The sequence below is a fragment of the Corapipo altera genome, unplaced genomic scaffold, assembly GCF_003945725.1.
Source record: "Corapipo altera isolate COAL_440 unplaced genomic scaffold, ASM394572v1 23b, whole genome shotgun sequence".
Lineage (NCBI taxonomy): Eukaryota > Metazoa > Chordata > Aves > Passeriformes > Pipridae > Corapipo > Corapipo altera.
The window spans coordinates 6,096,653-6,112,002 of NW_020884885.1; the positions used below are offsets into that span (position 1 = coordinate 6,096,653).

Below are 15,350 nucleotides of genomic sequence, written 5' to 3' on the forward strand. Positions count from 1 at the left end.
TTTTTCACTAGCTGTTTGGTCAAAATTTCATGTTTAGCCTATAATTTTTTGAAAAGTTTCAGCTGCAGTAGTTTGCTATTATAAGAATGAAGTTAGGGAAGGTATTTTGTTTTGCTTAAAAATATTGTTGTTAAAAACAAGAAGTTCTAGCATTTCCACATCTCAGTGTGGAAGATTTGATAAGAAGCAGATCCTGACAACTCTTGTCATCTCTGAAGATTATTGAATACCATTAAGATGTAAAAAATTCCAGTTTGTATGTCAGAAATGCTGTAGTGGGTCAGACCTGCAGTCCATATAGACTGATGCATTGTCTGGGCAGTGGGACTACAAAATGGTATTTTGGATGGGTTTGTACACCTATCTGCTTTCTCAGTCTGTTCCCTCATACAACTGTAGCATGAAGGATCTTAGAATATGATCTTTCATTTGACCTTTATCTTTTTCTAGGCCTGTCATTCACGAACACTTTGGTGTTTTTTGACCTTGCTGATACTGTCCATTTCCACTATCACCTCTTACACCAAATTTGAGAAGTTCCTTAACCGCTGTGTAAAGTGCTACTCTATTATTTTTGTCTTTAAACTCATTACCTACTTAGTGTCCCTCTCCTGCCCCAGTTCTGATGTGGGAGTTAGGTGAATTGTGGTTTGTGCTTTTCTACACCTTAACCATGTTCCATATCTTGCTTCCAAACCTCCACACTTGAAGAGTCCCAGAGTGTACAGTGTTTCATAGTAAAGCAGCTGCTTTACTAGTTAATTCATGTAGTTGCTCTTCTCAACCTAAGGCTGGATGGTGTTCTTGTGTTGCACAGACCAGGTCTGTAGACTGTTGTCAAAGGTGTAGGTGCACCAAGCTTTTGTGTAGCAGTTAAATTATGCCTATGGTCAGTATGTTTGGTGATGATGCCCAATATTTCAGTGGATTTTTTGGCTTCTGCTGAGCATTGGGCTGATAGTTTCATAGAATTGTCAGTCGTAACACAAGTGTCTTTACTGAGATGTAACTTCAAAATCATTGTGATAATCATAGTTGTAATAGTTATAGGGCTGCACAATCAGTCTTGTCTGGGAGTAGTTGTTACCATCTGTGAGATGCCATGGTGCATTAAAACTGAGAGCATGAGAGAGCAATACACTTTTGATTCTCTGAGTGGCTTGGAGGGATAAGAGGTAGTATGACTTTTATATGAAGGGACTGAGGAAGAGGATTGAGTGCTAGAGACAATAAATTAAAAAAATAACATAAATAAAACAAAACAGGAGTGGATGAGAAAGTTGAAGAGGGAGATTTCTCCTGTCTGAGGAGAAGTGCTGTTTCAGGACTACACACGAGAGAAAGTGAGGGAACAAGTCCAGGAACAGTAGGTTGCAGAAGTTTAGTTAGGTATGAAAAAATGGAGAAGGGAAGGATCAAAAGGGAAGGATTGAGAGGGGGAAAAAAGATAAAAGCTTTTTATAGAATAATAAAAAAAAAGATAGGATCTCTACAGGCTATTTTCTGTGAAGGACATGAGATTGACTTCATTGTTCTTGAGTCTCAGTGTCTTTACTGGCCAAAAAATAGTTTTGATGAAATCCATTCACTTAATATATTTAACCTCCTCTGGCAACTGGCATGGAAAGATGAACAGCCTTTCTTACAATCAAGTATTGCCTCACATAATAGTGCTTAGAGCTGCCATTGAACTTGGTACTGTGAAAGAGGGGTATCACATAGTTTCATCTGATTATATATTGTTTTCAATTAAGTGTTAGAGACTGCCATTCAAGTATTCAGCAGGTAGGGAGCTTCTCAATTGAGGGTTTTTATACTGCCTTAATTAAGCTATTCCATAAATAGTTGCATGAAGCTTGATGCCATTCTCTAGAGGACCTCATCCTTAAGCTATATGCAGAATTGACTGTGCTGTGTGAATTGTGCAAGTCAGGAATGGAATTATCATCTGTAGGATATCAACTGCTTTTGCTCTCTATTTAAGGAATTCCCTGCCAGGTTCATCACACCACTACCTTCTAGAACAATATTGTGGTTTGAATGTACTCTGAAAATAGATTTGTTTGTGACAAAGTTGAAATGCTATTATGAGAAAGTGCCCATGGTATGTTAGTGTACCTAGACGTTGTTTGAATGCTTAAGGAATTACTGGTGGTCAGTACTGTGAAATTCTCATTTGACCAAAATTGCTCTCTAGTTTGAGATTATATCTGCAATCAGTTAATTTGTATTCATTAGTTATCTCAACAGGGCAGACTAAAATTAATGTCTTGTCTTTCTCAGGGACCCCTATGATTCCTGTACCAATGGGCATTATGGCTCCAGCTCCAACTGTAAGTATTACAGTGGGGATGAGATTATAGCAAAATCAAATGGACAATAAAACTTAGTAGATGTCAACAGTATTTTTGTTTTACTCTGTTTCATCAGAATACTACTATGAAAGAAAATGCTTCGTTTTAAATGCAACTGTAATGCAAATTTTATGCTAATTTCTGACCTAGACAAAGTTTAAAGTAATGTCTAAAGCTGCTAACTGCAAAGGTGAAGTGATTGTTGTTCTTGCAAGAAGGTGTACTTCTCTCAAATACATTCGTTGAGGCTTCGCCTTTGGATCATGTGTGTACGTGCAGTACAGCTAAATCAGTGACATTCCAGGTCTCTTGCCCTTGAGTTTGTTGCCCTAACATATTCTCCTGGGGGTATCACCTCATCCAGGTTTATAAGGCCATCGCGCAGCACTGCTGAGTTGCCCAAAAGTATGTGCTTTGACAAGCTTACACATAAGCTTGCTTTCTCCTTGTTGCAGGGAAGGAATAATTGCATGTTATACTCATCTATGGAAGAGCATAATGAAAGGTCTTCGTGTGTCTTAGTAATTTCTAGTTGGGAGGTTTATGATTTTGGGGCAGAAAAAACGCTCTTTAAAATATGAAGGTTACTTCTTGGCTTCAAGGTAAATTACCATTTCTGCAGTTTTGCAGAAGTGAAATCTCCCCAAAATACAGATTGTTTTGGGGTGTTTTTTGATAGCTTGTATTATCTCCTACTGGAGGATATATTCATGGTAACCAGTCTATATAAGACAAGGATACTGGAACAAATGAATTATTTAGTTTTTTGAATAGAGTAATTTTTATTAAGTGACACTTCTAGAAGGATATTTTGAGAAGAGAGACTCAGTGCATATGTACCGTTAAATCCTAGGGGAAAGGAGAGAGGTGCAGCAAAACGGAGCAGATGACATACCTATCTCTGTACAGTTATTTTACAGATGTTTGCTTCTTAACCCAAAGAGGCTTTGGGTAGAGTATTGATTAAATAAAGCAGTAGTGTTTATTCAGTGTGTGAAAACTTGAAGATCTGTACCATGTCCATTGAAGCCTTTGAGTCAGAACTACTTTTATATTTGTAGTTTGCTTTTTACGCAGTTAGGTAAGGTAATTCAACTTCCCAGTGACTCAAATGTTGCAAATTAGTTATTCGTATAAGAAATAATACCTAAGATTACTGTATGCTCATCTTGAGACCTTCCAGTAGCCATTTTCAGGTACACCTTTTGTTTTCTGTCTTTGCCAGAAAATGGCAATCTTTTTTTGTGTTGTTTAAAGTTTTAAGGTCAGAACTGCTTATTGGTGTCTTACTGTGTAAGCCTAACTAAGGTTCATTTGAAAATTTAATTTTGAAATAAATGTACATGCCCAAGTCTTTTACCTTAAGGATTTAAACAAAGAAACAAAGCAATCCAATGCTTTATTTTACAACCTTTTCTCCTCTTTTTAGGTATTAGTTCCTACCACAGTGTCCATGGTTGGAAAGCATTTGGGAGTCAGAAAAGACCATCCTGGCTTAAAGAACAAAGAAAATGATGAAAACTGTGGTCCCACTACCACCGTTTTTGTAGGCAACATTTCTGAGAAGGCCTCAGACATGCTCATACGGCAGCTTCTAGCAGTAAGTACAGTGGACTGCTTGTTAGGCTGATGAATGAAGTAATGACCCTCAAACAGAGTGTTGTATATGTACTAAAAGCAGAGCTATTCCCAGTCACTGGAATAGCAATCCACTGTGCTCAAGTTGAGAGTCAGTAAGCGAAGAGTACAGATTTTTTATGCTGTAGATGTCTTTGAATATAGACTTTTTTTTTTATTTGGTAGTGTTTACCCTTTTTAATTTTGCCATATTTTGCAAAAAAGCTTTTGTAATGTTTTGAATATAAAATAATATTTAATAATATTTATCTTTAATGCAGAAATGCGGCTTGGTTTTGAGTTGGAAGAGAGTGCAAGGGGCATCTGGAAAACTTCAAGGTAAGTGTTCGTACTTTTCAAAATCTTTAGACAGACTCTTGTTTTTATTACCTAGTGGCATTTTAAATATCTTGACACATTGCTATTCTTAATAATTTTACATTTTAAGATACTGTATATGATAGATAACTGCTTTCTGTTAGTGAACTAGTATTTTCTGGAATTGGGAGAGAATGAAAAAAATCAATTTGAGAAAGATTAAATGGGAAAATGTTGAGAGCCTAATTTTGCTCACCTTTCTGTTCTGAGACTAAATGAGGAGGTTGTAAACCATCCCTGAGGAAGGCTTGCCACTTTTGGCTTTGGAGGCTACTGTTGCAGCACTGTTAGTAGTCACTTCCAATAATGTGTATTGTCCTTCTCTCTTAAGGAGGTTTTCCTGATGTAAAACTAACCTTCCCTCTTGTCAATTGAACTGATTTATTTTTTCTTGTGGCCTTTCTCCAGTGGATATGGGAAACAATTTTGGTTACTGTTTTTTGCTGTTAGTGTTTTAATATCTTCCTAGGGTTTTTTTTTCCTTTTAAGAGTGTAATTCAGTTCCTTCAGCTTTTTTTTAATATATCAAACTTAGTTTATTTTGCTCTCATAAAATGCTTTTCTGATTTAAAACTTTCTGTAACTGTTGTGAAAAACCTAGTTTGAAATACCTGTCCCTCTAGGTTAGCAGTGAGCTGTTGATTAATGCCCTTGGTCTTCAGACAGTTGCAAATCCACCTAAAGTACCTTATGTACATCATGTAAAATGCATTTCTGTGTCAAAGGACAGTTGTCTTTGATGTATAAACACAATCATAGAATAGTTTGAGTTGGAAGGGACCTTTCAAATTTCATCTAGTCCAACTCCCCTTCAATGAGCAAGAAGATCTTCAACTACATCAGATCGCTCAGAGCCCCATCCAGCCTGACCTTGGAAGTTTCCAGGGACAAGGCATCTACAATGTGTGTATTGCTTTCACCTTATTTACTGCACCATTAGTTACATCAAAGATTAATGCAGTAAGTGAACTTTCTGAGTTTTTATGATGTGTACTCCTGGCTTTTAAGAAGGGAGTGGTTATTTTCCAAGTTTATTATTTCAAAACACTTTTTTTACATAGAGTAAATTACCTGAAGAGCTTTAACACTTTTACTTTTCATTTTAATCATTCATTTCAGCCTTTGGGTTTTGTGAGTACAAAGAACCAGATTCCACACTGCGAGCATTGAGACTACTCCATGACCTCCAGATTGGAGAGAAGAAGCTGCTAGTCAAAGTTGATGCAAAGACAAAGGCTCAGCTAGATGAATGGAAAGCAAAGAAAAAGGCATCTAATGGGGTAGGTATATAAATGTGTGATTTGCATTCTTTTGGTGGGGTGTCAGTGTAACATACTCACTGGATCAGATTTCAAGCATGTTTCTTAGTCTCTGCCCTTAATGCATTTTAGGATTTTGCCAGAATCACATTAATGAGTCTGAAGATATGTTGAAAGGCAGAGAAGTGTAATCTCTTAATTCCATAGTATTCAGACTTATCTGTAAGCTACAACTGCATCTCTAGATTTAATTCTGAAGTTCATTCTAAAGTGCTGTACCTTATGATTCCATTGCTTCATTTTTGTTCAGAAACTCTTGAAAGTGTATAAACTCTAGAAGTGGTTGTTACTGTGTCAGTCTGTAAATTGGATGTCTGAAGAGAATTGAAGTTTCTTTTCCCCTTCACTGATGATCTTCTAGAACAAATCTTGGAAAAGGAAAAGAAGTAGATCATTCAGTTGAAGATGCAGTTATCAGACAGCATGTTTCAGACATTTAGTAGATGGACAAATTGCTTTTGTACCATTCCTTTCTAGAGCTAAGGATCTCTTAGGGAATAATTACAGATATTTGGTATTTTGAATTCTTGTGAAATACAAAGATAGTTAATTGACAAATTTACATTAAAATTAATTATGTCTGTTTCTTTGCTAAAATAATACATTTCACACCACAATCAAGTTGTTGAGTTTGGTCTATAACAGTTTTAAAATTTTGCATGTGCCTTAAGATAGCTCTTAAAACAATTTCTGTAAAATGAAAGTGAGAAGAGGCTCTCGTTTAGAAAACTTAAAAAAATACTAATCGCACAATAGCAGGTAAATTTTTAAAATTACAGTTTGGAATATTTCTTAAATGTGTGTAGAATATAGTGAAAACACAAGTACTTTTATTTCATGTTACTTAACCAGAACTAGAGGCATAATGATGACTTGAGGTACTTGATGTATCTTTGACTGCATACCCAGTGTGTGGGATTGAATGCGGTGGCTTAGAAAAGCAGAGCGCGAACTTCATGGGCTTTGAATGGAGTACTGTACTAGCTGTTAGCCTGGGTCTGATTTGATTGCCCCTTTCATTCCATACTTCCTTGTTTCATGTTGGCATCACCTGGGATACTGTGCTCCACAGCTGATGTTGTAAACAAGCTTAAAATATCTGTGGAGTTCTTGTACATCTCTTTTGAATTTTGTTTGCTGTGAGATTGATTGTAATGAAGTGGAAGGTACTGTTTATGGCTTTGCTGAAGACAATGGTATGAACCCATTCTGTTGAACTGTAGAATGAGATTAGCTCTGTGGTTTTTGTTAGGTTTTGTTCGGTTTGTTTGGTTTTTTGCACTTCTTTTTTTGCGGTGGTGCAAAGAAAGTCTGTGAATTGCTGAGGAGTACTGATGAAGTGTATTGTAATTGAATTGCTTGCAATACCTGCTTCATACCATCATTGCTGTGCTGGTGCCACTTGGATCCAAAAGTTGCAACTTTTTTCTTTAGTACTTTTAATTAAGAAATCAAACATGTACACTACAATACAATTTCATGCAGACACACACCAAGCAAACCTTTATCTAATTAGCTCCTCTCCCTGATCACTTCTTCTCCCTGGACCTCTTCAATTCCACTCCCTGTCACTGCCTTCTAGCTCTTTTCAGCCTGCTCCTCCTTGGCCTTGCAGCTTCTTCAGCTCCAACTGAATCCTCCCTTCCCCCTCATTCTTAGCTGCTGCTCCATCAGACCCTTCCCTCCCCCTCACTCCACCCACCACCTATCGCTTGACGGGATACGCAGCTGGATTCTCAGGTGAGATTCCATTTTTCTAAAAGATTCAGGGGATCAAGAGGTGGGCTACCTTGCTCAGTGTGCAGATCATCGTTCTACCGTTTCATGTAACGTTTAGTGAAAGGCACTTCTTTGTGTTCCTTTTCCTCCCTACAAGGTTGAAAGGGGCAAAAAGATGAGGAACTGCAAAGTACTTGATCAACAATAATTTAAAGAAAGAGTTTGCTGTGCAAGGAATGTTTTCCCTAATGATGTTTCTTTAATATAGTTCTGTTATAGGTTGTAGCTTGAAAGTTGTAGGTAGGCATTTGTATTGCATGGCACTTAAGTAGAAGGCTTTGAGGAACTGCTGTTGAAATGACGTGAAGTTCTGGAATATACAAGGCAAAACTTTAGATCAAGAACTGCAACTATAGTGATTGCCTTTCTGGGAGTGGGAGTGCGCTCACTCTTTTCCTGTCTATTGCTTTAATCACCATTTTTCTGTTCCGTTTTATTATGCAATCCTACACTTGCTCTCTGCAGCCATTCCACATGTAACACTGTGTGGTAAATATGGTATTGCCAGTGTGAAAAGGTCTGACTGAAATTATGCAATTGATAACTACTTGTAGGTGGTTTGATTTTCGTGTAGTAGTTTGTTTGGGGTTGTTTGTCTTTTTTTGGTTTGGGATTTTGGTTTTTTTATAGTAAATACTGTAGGGGCATGAATGTTGATGATCAAAGGTGAACTTCTGATAAAACTACTTTTATTCTTAGTTTCTTGATTCCTGTTACTTTGCCGTTTTTCCTTAGAACTCCAGACCAGAGACAACAAATGACGATGATGAAGCACTGGATGAGGAAACAAAGAGAAGAGATCAGATAATTAAAGGGGCCATTGAAGTCTTAATACGAGAATATTCCAGCGAGCTCAATGCCCCCTCCCAGGAATCTGACTCTCACCCCAGGAAGAAGAAAAAGGAAAAGAAGGAGGACGTATGTGTTTTGATTTTGGACAAAACAGATTTTTTTTCTTCAACTCACCTTTATATAATGGCCAAACCTTGTGCAAATACTTTAAACCTAAACTTCTGATGAGAAAACACATCAACAACCATTGATGTCAGCAGCAGTTTTTTGGTTTTGTTTTTTTTTTTTGAGCTGAAAGCTAGTCAGTTATAGACACCATCCACTCAGGATGGTTTAGGCATCTAAGCACCTAGACTTCTTGGAACAACAGGTTTGAATCTGGGCAGGACTGAACCAACCTTTCATCCCTCTGAAGGTGGAAATACTGAATTTAGTGTAGTTTAATCTGTATGTGCATGTAGCTGTTCAGATGAGAACTTAAAAAACAACTGTAAAGAGTTTCTGCATACCGTCCATTTCCAATGAAAGATGCCAGGAATTTGGTAGTTTTTGACAAAATTCTTCTCTCTGCTTATATAGTATGCATTCTTGTAGTGTACCTTGATCCAACTGGTTGCAACTGTCTACCCAGGTGTGGAAGCACTTCATTAGTTGTATATGTGTATACCTTACAAACCTTGAAGGGATCCTTCAGGGATGAAAGGCACATTATAGTCTTCCTGCCTTACAAAATCACACATCCCAATTTGGCTATATTTGATCAGCTGGCTTTCATATCTTGTGCAATGCAAAAAAACCCATGTTAAGCAGGAATGAATGTTCTGGTTTAGACCTGCCTCTGTCAATGACCTTTTTATGGATTAAAACAAACTGGAGAAGGGGGAACAAGAATAAGCAAACTCAGACTTAGCTTTTCCAGCAAAGTTTCTAACCATGGGAAAATGGGCTTTCACACCTACCATTCGGCACCTAATGTGAAAGAGATTGGAAAATGGTTTGACCAAGATTTTTACACATTTCAGTCTTCTGCAAAGTACCTATTCCAAGGCAATAAAGCAATAATGCTTATGGAGTTTAAGCATGGTGCAAGAAGTAACATCTCCCACAGGGAGCAAGTATATCTTCCCACAACATTGTTAGTCATGGCCAACCTGAGGTATAAAAGTGCTGAGCTGAGAATTTGTTTTTCTTTCCTCTCCCTCCCTTTGGGAGAAGATGTTTTTTTGGATGAGAATTTGCAAATGAGTAATGAGTCATTGTTTAATGCTATCAGCTGTATTTTTTTGTTATGAGCACTGTTACAATGTCTGTTGTCCTGTGGGTAAATATATATATATATGGCCATGAATAATGCCAGGCAGTTAAACGTTGTAAGGGACCATTGCAGTCATTGAAGAGCTGCATGCTGACTATGTCCCTGGGACAGAGTGATATTCTAGCTCTGTGTTGTGTAGAATTTTACCAATCTGAGCTAGTCAAGTAGGCAAATAAGTTCTTTTAAAGTACACAGCACTTGTGGGTTGAAATGCATCCCATCATACCTCCCATATTGGGAAGGAGGAAAAGAAACTTGGAAATTGCCATCTTTGGCCTGTGTGGATAGAGGTGGGAGTGAAGAGACGGTACTAGCTTGTTGCTCTTGTCTTTAAAGGAGAGTGGAGAGAAAGACTGTTGAGGGTGGGGGGGAAAGGGAAGATGGATGCAGATGTGTTGGGGGGGCAGAGGGAGGGTGTGGAAACTTGCCAGCCTTGGGGCTGTTGTCCCCTGAGGAGCTTGGTATGAAGAAGATTGTGCTATCAATCCGCTGGTGTTAGCAGCAGAGGCTGTTAGTTCTTCTGGATGAAGGCATGACTGATGTGGGGGAGTTGAAAATGTGTGTGGGGAACTGAGAGTGAGTGGAATCTGGTTTTCAATTTCAAGCACGGGGGAACCTCGCTAATTCGCACTAATTATAAGTTAGCAGGTGCAATCTACCAAATTTTGCGAATTAGCGAGTAAATAAAATCAAGATATACAACATTTATTTTGGCAAGTGTAGCTTAGCCTTGTTTATGATGCTACCATAGCGTACTAATATCCTGTAGTACACTTGTAATTCAGTGAAGTCTTACTAACATGAGACATCACTATGTGTTTTAAAGTAGTCCAGCGAAGGGAGAATTAGCGAGGTTCTTCTGTAACTTTGTTGAATCAAAGAAATGAGATCACAGCAATACAATATTGCCTTGTAGTACAAACATACAAAACATTGTTTTTCAGAGTAGTGTGCAATCTATTTTTAAAAAAAAAAATCTCCGTGGATTTTTCCGCAGATTTTCCGCAGATTTCCAGTGGCCCCACTGATACCTTATCCACTCATCACCAAGGTTCGTTTACATTGTAGGCTTTGACAATGACTATGTTTACTGCTAGTTGCCAGATTTGTGACTCTTGTCCATCTGATTTTTTTTTTTTTTTCACTCATTAACATCAGACTGTCAGGTTTGGTACTGCAGAAGGACTTTATTTATCTCTTGCAAGACTGGTTGAAAACTTCTAACCTGCGGCTTTTCTCTTGTTCTCCTGTGTCTGTACAGATGGCTCTTAATGCTTTTACTCCTGTCCCCCTTGTTTTTTAGGAGGATATAAATGCTATAGAAATGGAGGAAGACAAAAGAGACCTGATATCAAGAGAGATCAGTAAATTCAGAGATACACACAAGGTAGTATTCTTGTTTTTGCACTTGATAAAAATTAGGCTTTTTCAAAATCCAAAAAACCACTATTATAAAATTTAGCAGTACATTGCATTATCACTTAAAATGATGTTTATATTAGGTTTAATATACATATAGTTCTTTACAAGTCAAAAAAAGACAACTGCCACGTTAAAGTGGCCCTTGACATCTTTATGCTAAGACTTTGATTGCTACTGAGTATTTTGCAGTCTTCTCACTTTAACATGAATAAAGGCAGCTTAAGTTGCTACACATACATTAAGTCAAGATATTTATAACTAAGGCTAAACGGGGCTGCAGCGTAAGACATACACTTGAGTGTGTTTCTGTAGGTAGATTTGTAACATTATCCAAGATTTTATGAAGAGTTGAAACTTGAATTAAATTTAAGTCTTTTATTTTAATAGTTCTAAGTTAAGAGTGGGGGAAGATAAAAATAGGTCAGTGGTTACCAGACTTACCAAACTTTAGATGCATGGAAGAACTGTAAATTCCCATAAAGCTAATCTATTCATTGACCCCCACCATTATGATAGAGATCATATGGTGACTAATGCAAGATGAAACTCACAGCTTGGAAAGTAACATGGAATAGGATGTAAGTATGAGCTTCTGTTTTTTATTATACTTATGGATGCCCCCTCAGAAAAATATGCAAAGGGGTAACTGGCTTGGAAATGTTTGTGCACATCAAGTCCCACCCCAGGGTTCCCACTTACAGAAGTTTCCACTAATGCTAGTGCATCTGTGAATGTTTCTGCTTTGGAAAGTGATACTTGCGGATAGTAAAGTGCAACTATGCATGTAACGTTCTTATTTTAATGTTTAGCTTAAAGTTGGTATTAATTTTTCCCCAACAAGATTGGAATGGTCCTTGGCCTAGAGAAGTATCAGCAAGCTCCTCTTTTGAGCACACACTTTTCTTTCAAAATACCCCCAAATCAACATTAAAGAAAAGGTGAAGTATGCCCGTGTTATTTAGCTTTACCACATGCAATCACTGGGGTTGGTATCATGTTTTCACACAACTGTATCAACATACACACAGGTGACTACATGTTATTGTAAGTACACATATTCAGTTTTGCTCTTGACTGAAGTTGTTGAAGATAAAAACCTGGGGAAAAATTCTAGAAAAAAATTATCTGGAGAAGCTCAGCAATTGAATGTGAAACTGGTCAGTGGTGAAACTTCAGTAGAATTCTGTTCAGTTCCCAGCCCCAAGTTGTCACTGATACTAAGATGCAAAAAAGTAATAATTTTTTTTAAAAAATTACAAACAAAACAAACAAAAAACAAGCTTCATTGTTTCAGAAGCTGTTGGGCATTTTACTGCCTTTAATCTATTATTTGGGGGGCTGTTTTGGGTTTCTTAACATTAAAAATCAACTGGAAGTAGTCATTGTATATATTGGATATGTTTAAAAGGGGCTGTTGAATCCTTAGCAGCTGGCTAGTGAGCACAGTGAACCTTTGCATGTTTTTGGTATGAGTTTATAAAACAATAACGACAGACTGTCAGGGTGTCAGCATTGCAGGGGGCGTCCATTTACAGCACGGACGAGTCTGAAGAGAGCTCAAGGTAAGATTTATAATTCTTCTACCTGTTCATTTCTGTTCATTACTTCAATTTATCTGATACTGTTCCCATCCCATTACCCTTTCAGATCCTTTTATTTAGGCTTACAGAATTTAAAGGAGGTCAGATTTTGATTACAAAACAGACCAGTTGATTTTTTTGATTGGATTTTAAGAAAGTGGACTTAGAAAATGGATCTTAATGTATCAAAATTTGTTTATGTGTATTTACACTTGTGTGAATATATTTAAAAAAAAAAAAGAAAGAAATCCACTCTCTTGAGAAATGTCACCACAAACAAAGTTTTTGAGAGTGGCAAAACAGGAGTTCAACCAAAGATAACCTGTAAGTATCAACCACTTCAGTATGTAAAGTTTTCTTTAAAAGTATATGAAATTTGAGGTAAGTTGGATTTTTAAAAGTTGACAACCTAGCTTAATATCTGACCGTACTGAGGTTTAACACTGTAAAGCTCCTGGAAAATGCAGTCCTTAGAAATTAGTTTTCAGATTAGTGTATATTTCAGGATCTAAGTTTGATTTTTTTTTTCACATCAGTTTCCTACCAATTCCTGCCATTTTTAGTCCCTTTTTCCTTTTGTGATTTCAATGTATCCAACATTGCCTGTATTGTGCTATCAATGCAGCATAGTTTCACTGGATACATTAATCACTAGTGAATTAGCTTTATTTATGTAATCCTTTGTCGGTTCTCTGGTCCCTGTGCCTATGGCAGAAGAACACTAATCAGGTAAGATTGCTTTTTAAAGTTGTCTTAAATGCTTTGTTTAAAAGAAAAGAAAAAAACAGAAACCAGAGAAAATGCTGTTTCATTGTTCCAGTTTTTAATTTCATTTCAGTGATGGTAAACGTGGAGCCAAAGGGGATAAACGTGTTTATTCTGCTCAATATTTGTTCAAAAAGTGGTATTCTGGCATCCGTCAGGTTGAAATTTGGTATATTTGGTTGTTATTTGGTATTTTTGTGAACCGTGTACTTGCTCTTCCTCCCAGAAACATAGCTTATAGGCAAGGTTAATCCAGTGTTGGCGGCCCATGTCGTAGCACAGCATCTGTAAGTTAACACATAACAATTGCTTCCAAGGATGGATTTATCTATCATTCTGTTGATGTATTTTCTAATGTCTTATAGGAATTCTGGTCACAAGTACTGTTTCTAATTGAAAAAAGGGGGCAATTTTGTACAGTTTTTAGTAAAACTGTAGCAGGTAACCTTTAGTTCCTGTGTTTCAAAAGAGCTATTTCCAACCTTTTGTGAACTGTCTCCATCTTGCAGTGGTGGAAGTTAAGAATTCCATTCTGCAGAGTCCAGTTCTTACCAATGAACAGTTAGAACTTTTTTAGGGAGGGAAAAGGGGAAAGGTGTCAGTTTTCTTTACTGTTTAACCACATGCACCACGTGTAAGTGGATGTATTTCTTTACTCAAGTTTTCATATAGGACGGTTTTGGTCTGCCAAGACTTTTTGGGAAACAACTCACTGTCCCAGTAAGCATTCCACTGAAATATATTGTCCTAGATGGACAGTTAATTTTATCAGCTACAAGTTCACTTACTTGTACCTATGTGGTTTAGAGGGCAAATGGAATTTGAATCCCACCTGAATGATGACTGGTAATGCACTGTGTATGTGCACTTTAGTCAGCTTATAATCCAAGGCCAGCCCTACTCTGCTAAGGTTGGAGATTGCTGGTCCGTGTAGATCTATGCTTTTGCACGAAACTTAGTCTTGTGATTGCTGCATTTTGATTTCATACTTATGAGTTCCAAAAAGTACCCACCAAACCCTATTTAATATTTCAAAATTAGTGGCGGTTTTGGTATTTCCATTACCAGCCTTGTGTGTTGCGCCGGGAATATCCAGTTCCTGTAACTGCAAAATTAACTATGAAAGTTCTCTTGTTGGTTTTTAGAAACTGGAGGAGGAAAAAGGCAAAAAGGAGAAAGAAAGACAGGAGATTGAAAAAGAACGCAGAGAAAGAGAAAGGGAGCGGGAGCGTGAACGAGAAAGGAGGGAGCGTGAAAGAGAGAGGGAGCGCGAACGAGAGAAGGAGAAGGAACGGGAGCGTGAACGGGAGCGAGATAGGGATCGTGACCGAACTAAGGACCGAGACAGAGACCGTGAACGAGACAGAGATCGTGACAGAGATCGTGAAAGGAGTTCAGATCGCAAGGATCGGAGCAGATCAAGGTAAAAGTATCTGGATTGCTGTTCGTTTCAGTTTTTCCTGGTGATGTTTACTAAGTGCATATAGTTCAGCAGATCAGCTGCCATTCAAAAGAGAATGGTCCTTGTGGAAGATCAGAGTAACAACAGGAAATTAAAATTTTGGAAAGTGTTGTATTTATACAAATTGGGAGAATACTTGATTCCCTCCACAGCACAAGAGTATAAGGACTGCAATATGCAGTAAGGAGCCCCCAAACCATGACTTAAGGATACTGGTTTTATCTCAAATCTCTCTTATTTTTCATTATTAGCTTTATTCCTACTTAAGGTTGTCTTACGTCTGTTGTATGCTTTAGCTTAAGTGGGTTTTACTTTTTCCTTTGTTATGTGGTGGGGTTTTTTGGTTGGTTGGTTGCCTTGGGAATTTTTTGCCGGTTTTTTTGTTAGTTTTGTGGATTTTTTAGTAAAAACATGGGGACTACTCGGTCTCAAACTGACTAATCATGTCATACTCTGAGTGCTGCTTTTTCTCTCTTCACCACAGAGAAAATAGCTGTTTCACTTCAAATCATCTAGTCAGTAGTGTTAAAATTGCCTGTAAGCCACGTAAACATGAAAGATTTATTA

General features: G+C 37.5%; 1 protein-coding gene across 3 annotated transcripts in view; it reads left to right on the forward strand.

The window, feature by feature from the left end:
* The window catches only part of RBM25 (RNA binding motif protein 25), a 33,711-nt gene that overhangs the window by 8,642 nt on the left and 9,719 nt on the right, over positions 1 to 15,350 (forward strand). For 2 of the 3 annotated variants that reach the window (XM_027642211.1, XM_027642212.1), the window contains exons 3-10: positions 2,284 to 2,333; positions 3,784 to 3,954; positions 4,253 to 4,310; positions 5,469 to 5,629; positions 8,183 to 8,365; positions 10,552 to 10,605; positions 10,858 to 10,941; positions 14,467 to 14,744. In XM_027642211.1, the coding sequence (XP_027498012.1) occupies positions 2,284 to 2,333; positions 3,784 to 3,954; positions 4,253 to 4,310; positions 5,469 to 5,629; positions 8,183 to 8,365; positions 10,552 to 10,605; positions 10,858 to 10,941; positions 14,467 to 14,744 (1,039 nt within the window). The remainder of the gene's footprint in view (positions 1 to 2,283; positions 2,334 to 3,783; positions 3,955 to 4,252; positions 4,311 to 5,468; positions 5,630 to 8,182; positions 8,366 to 10,551; positions 10,606 to 10,857; positions 10,942 to 14,466; positions 14,745 to 15,350) is intronic. The other variant, XM_027642213.1, reaches the window with a different exon arrangement.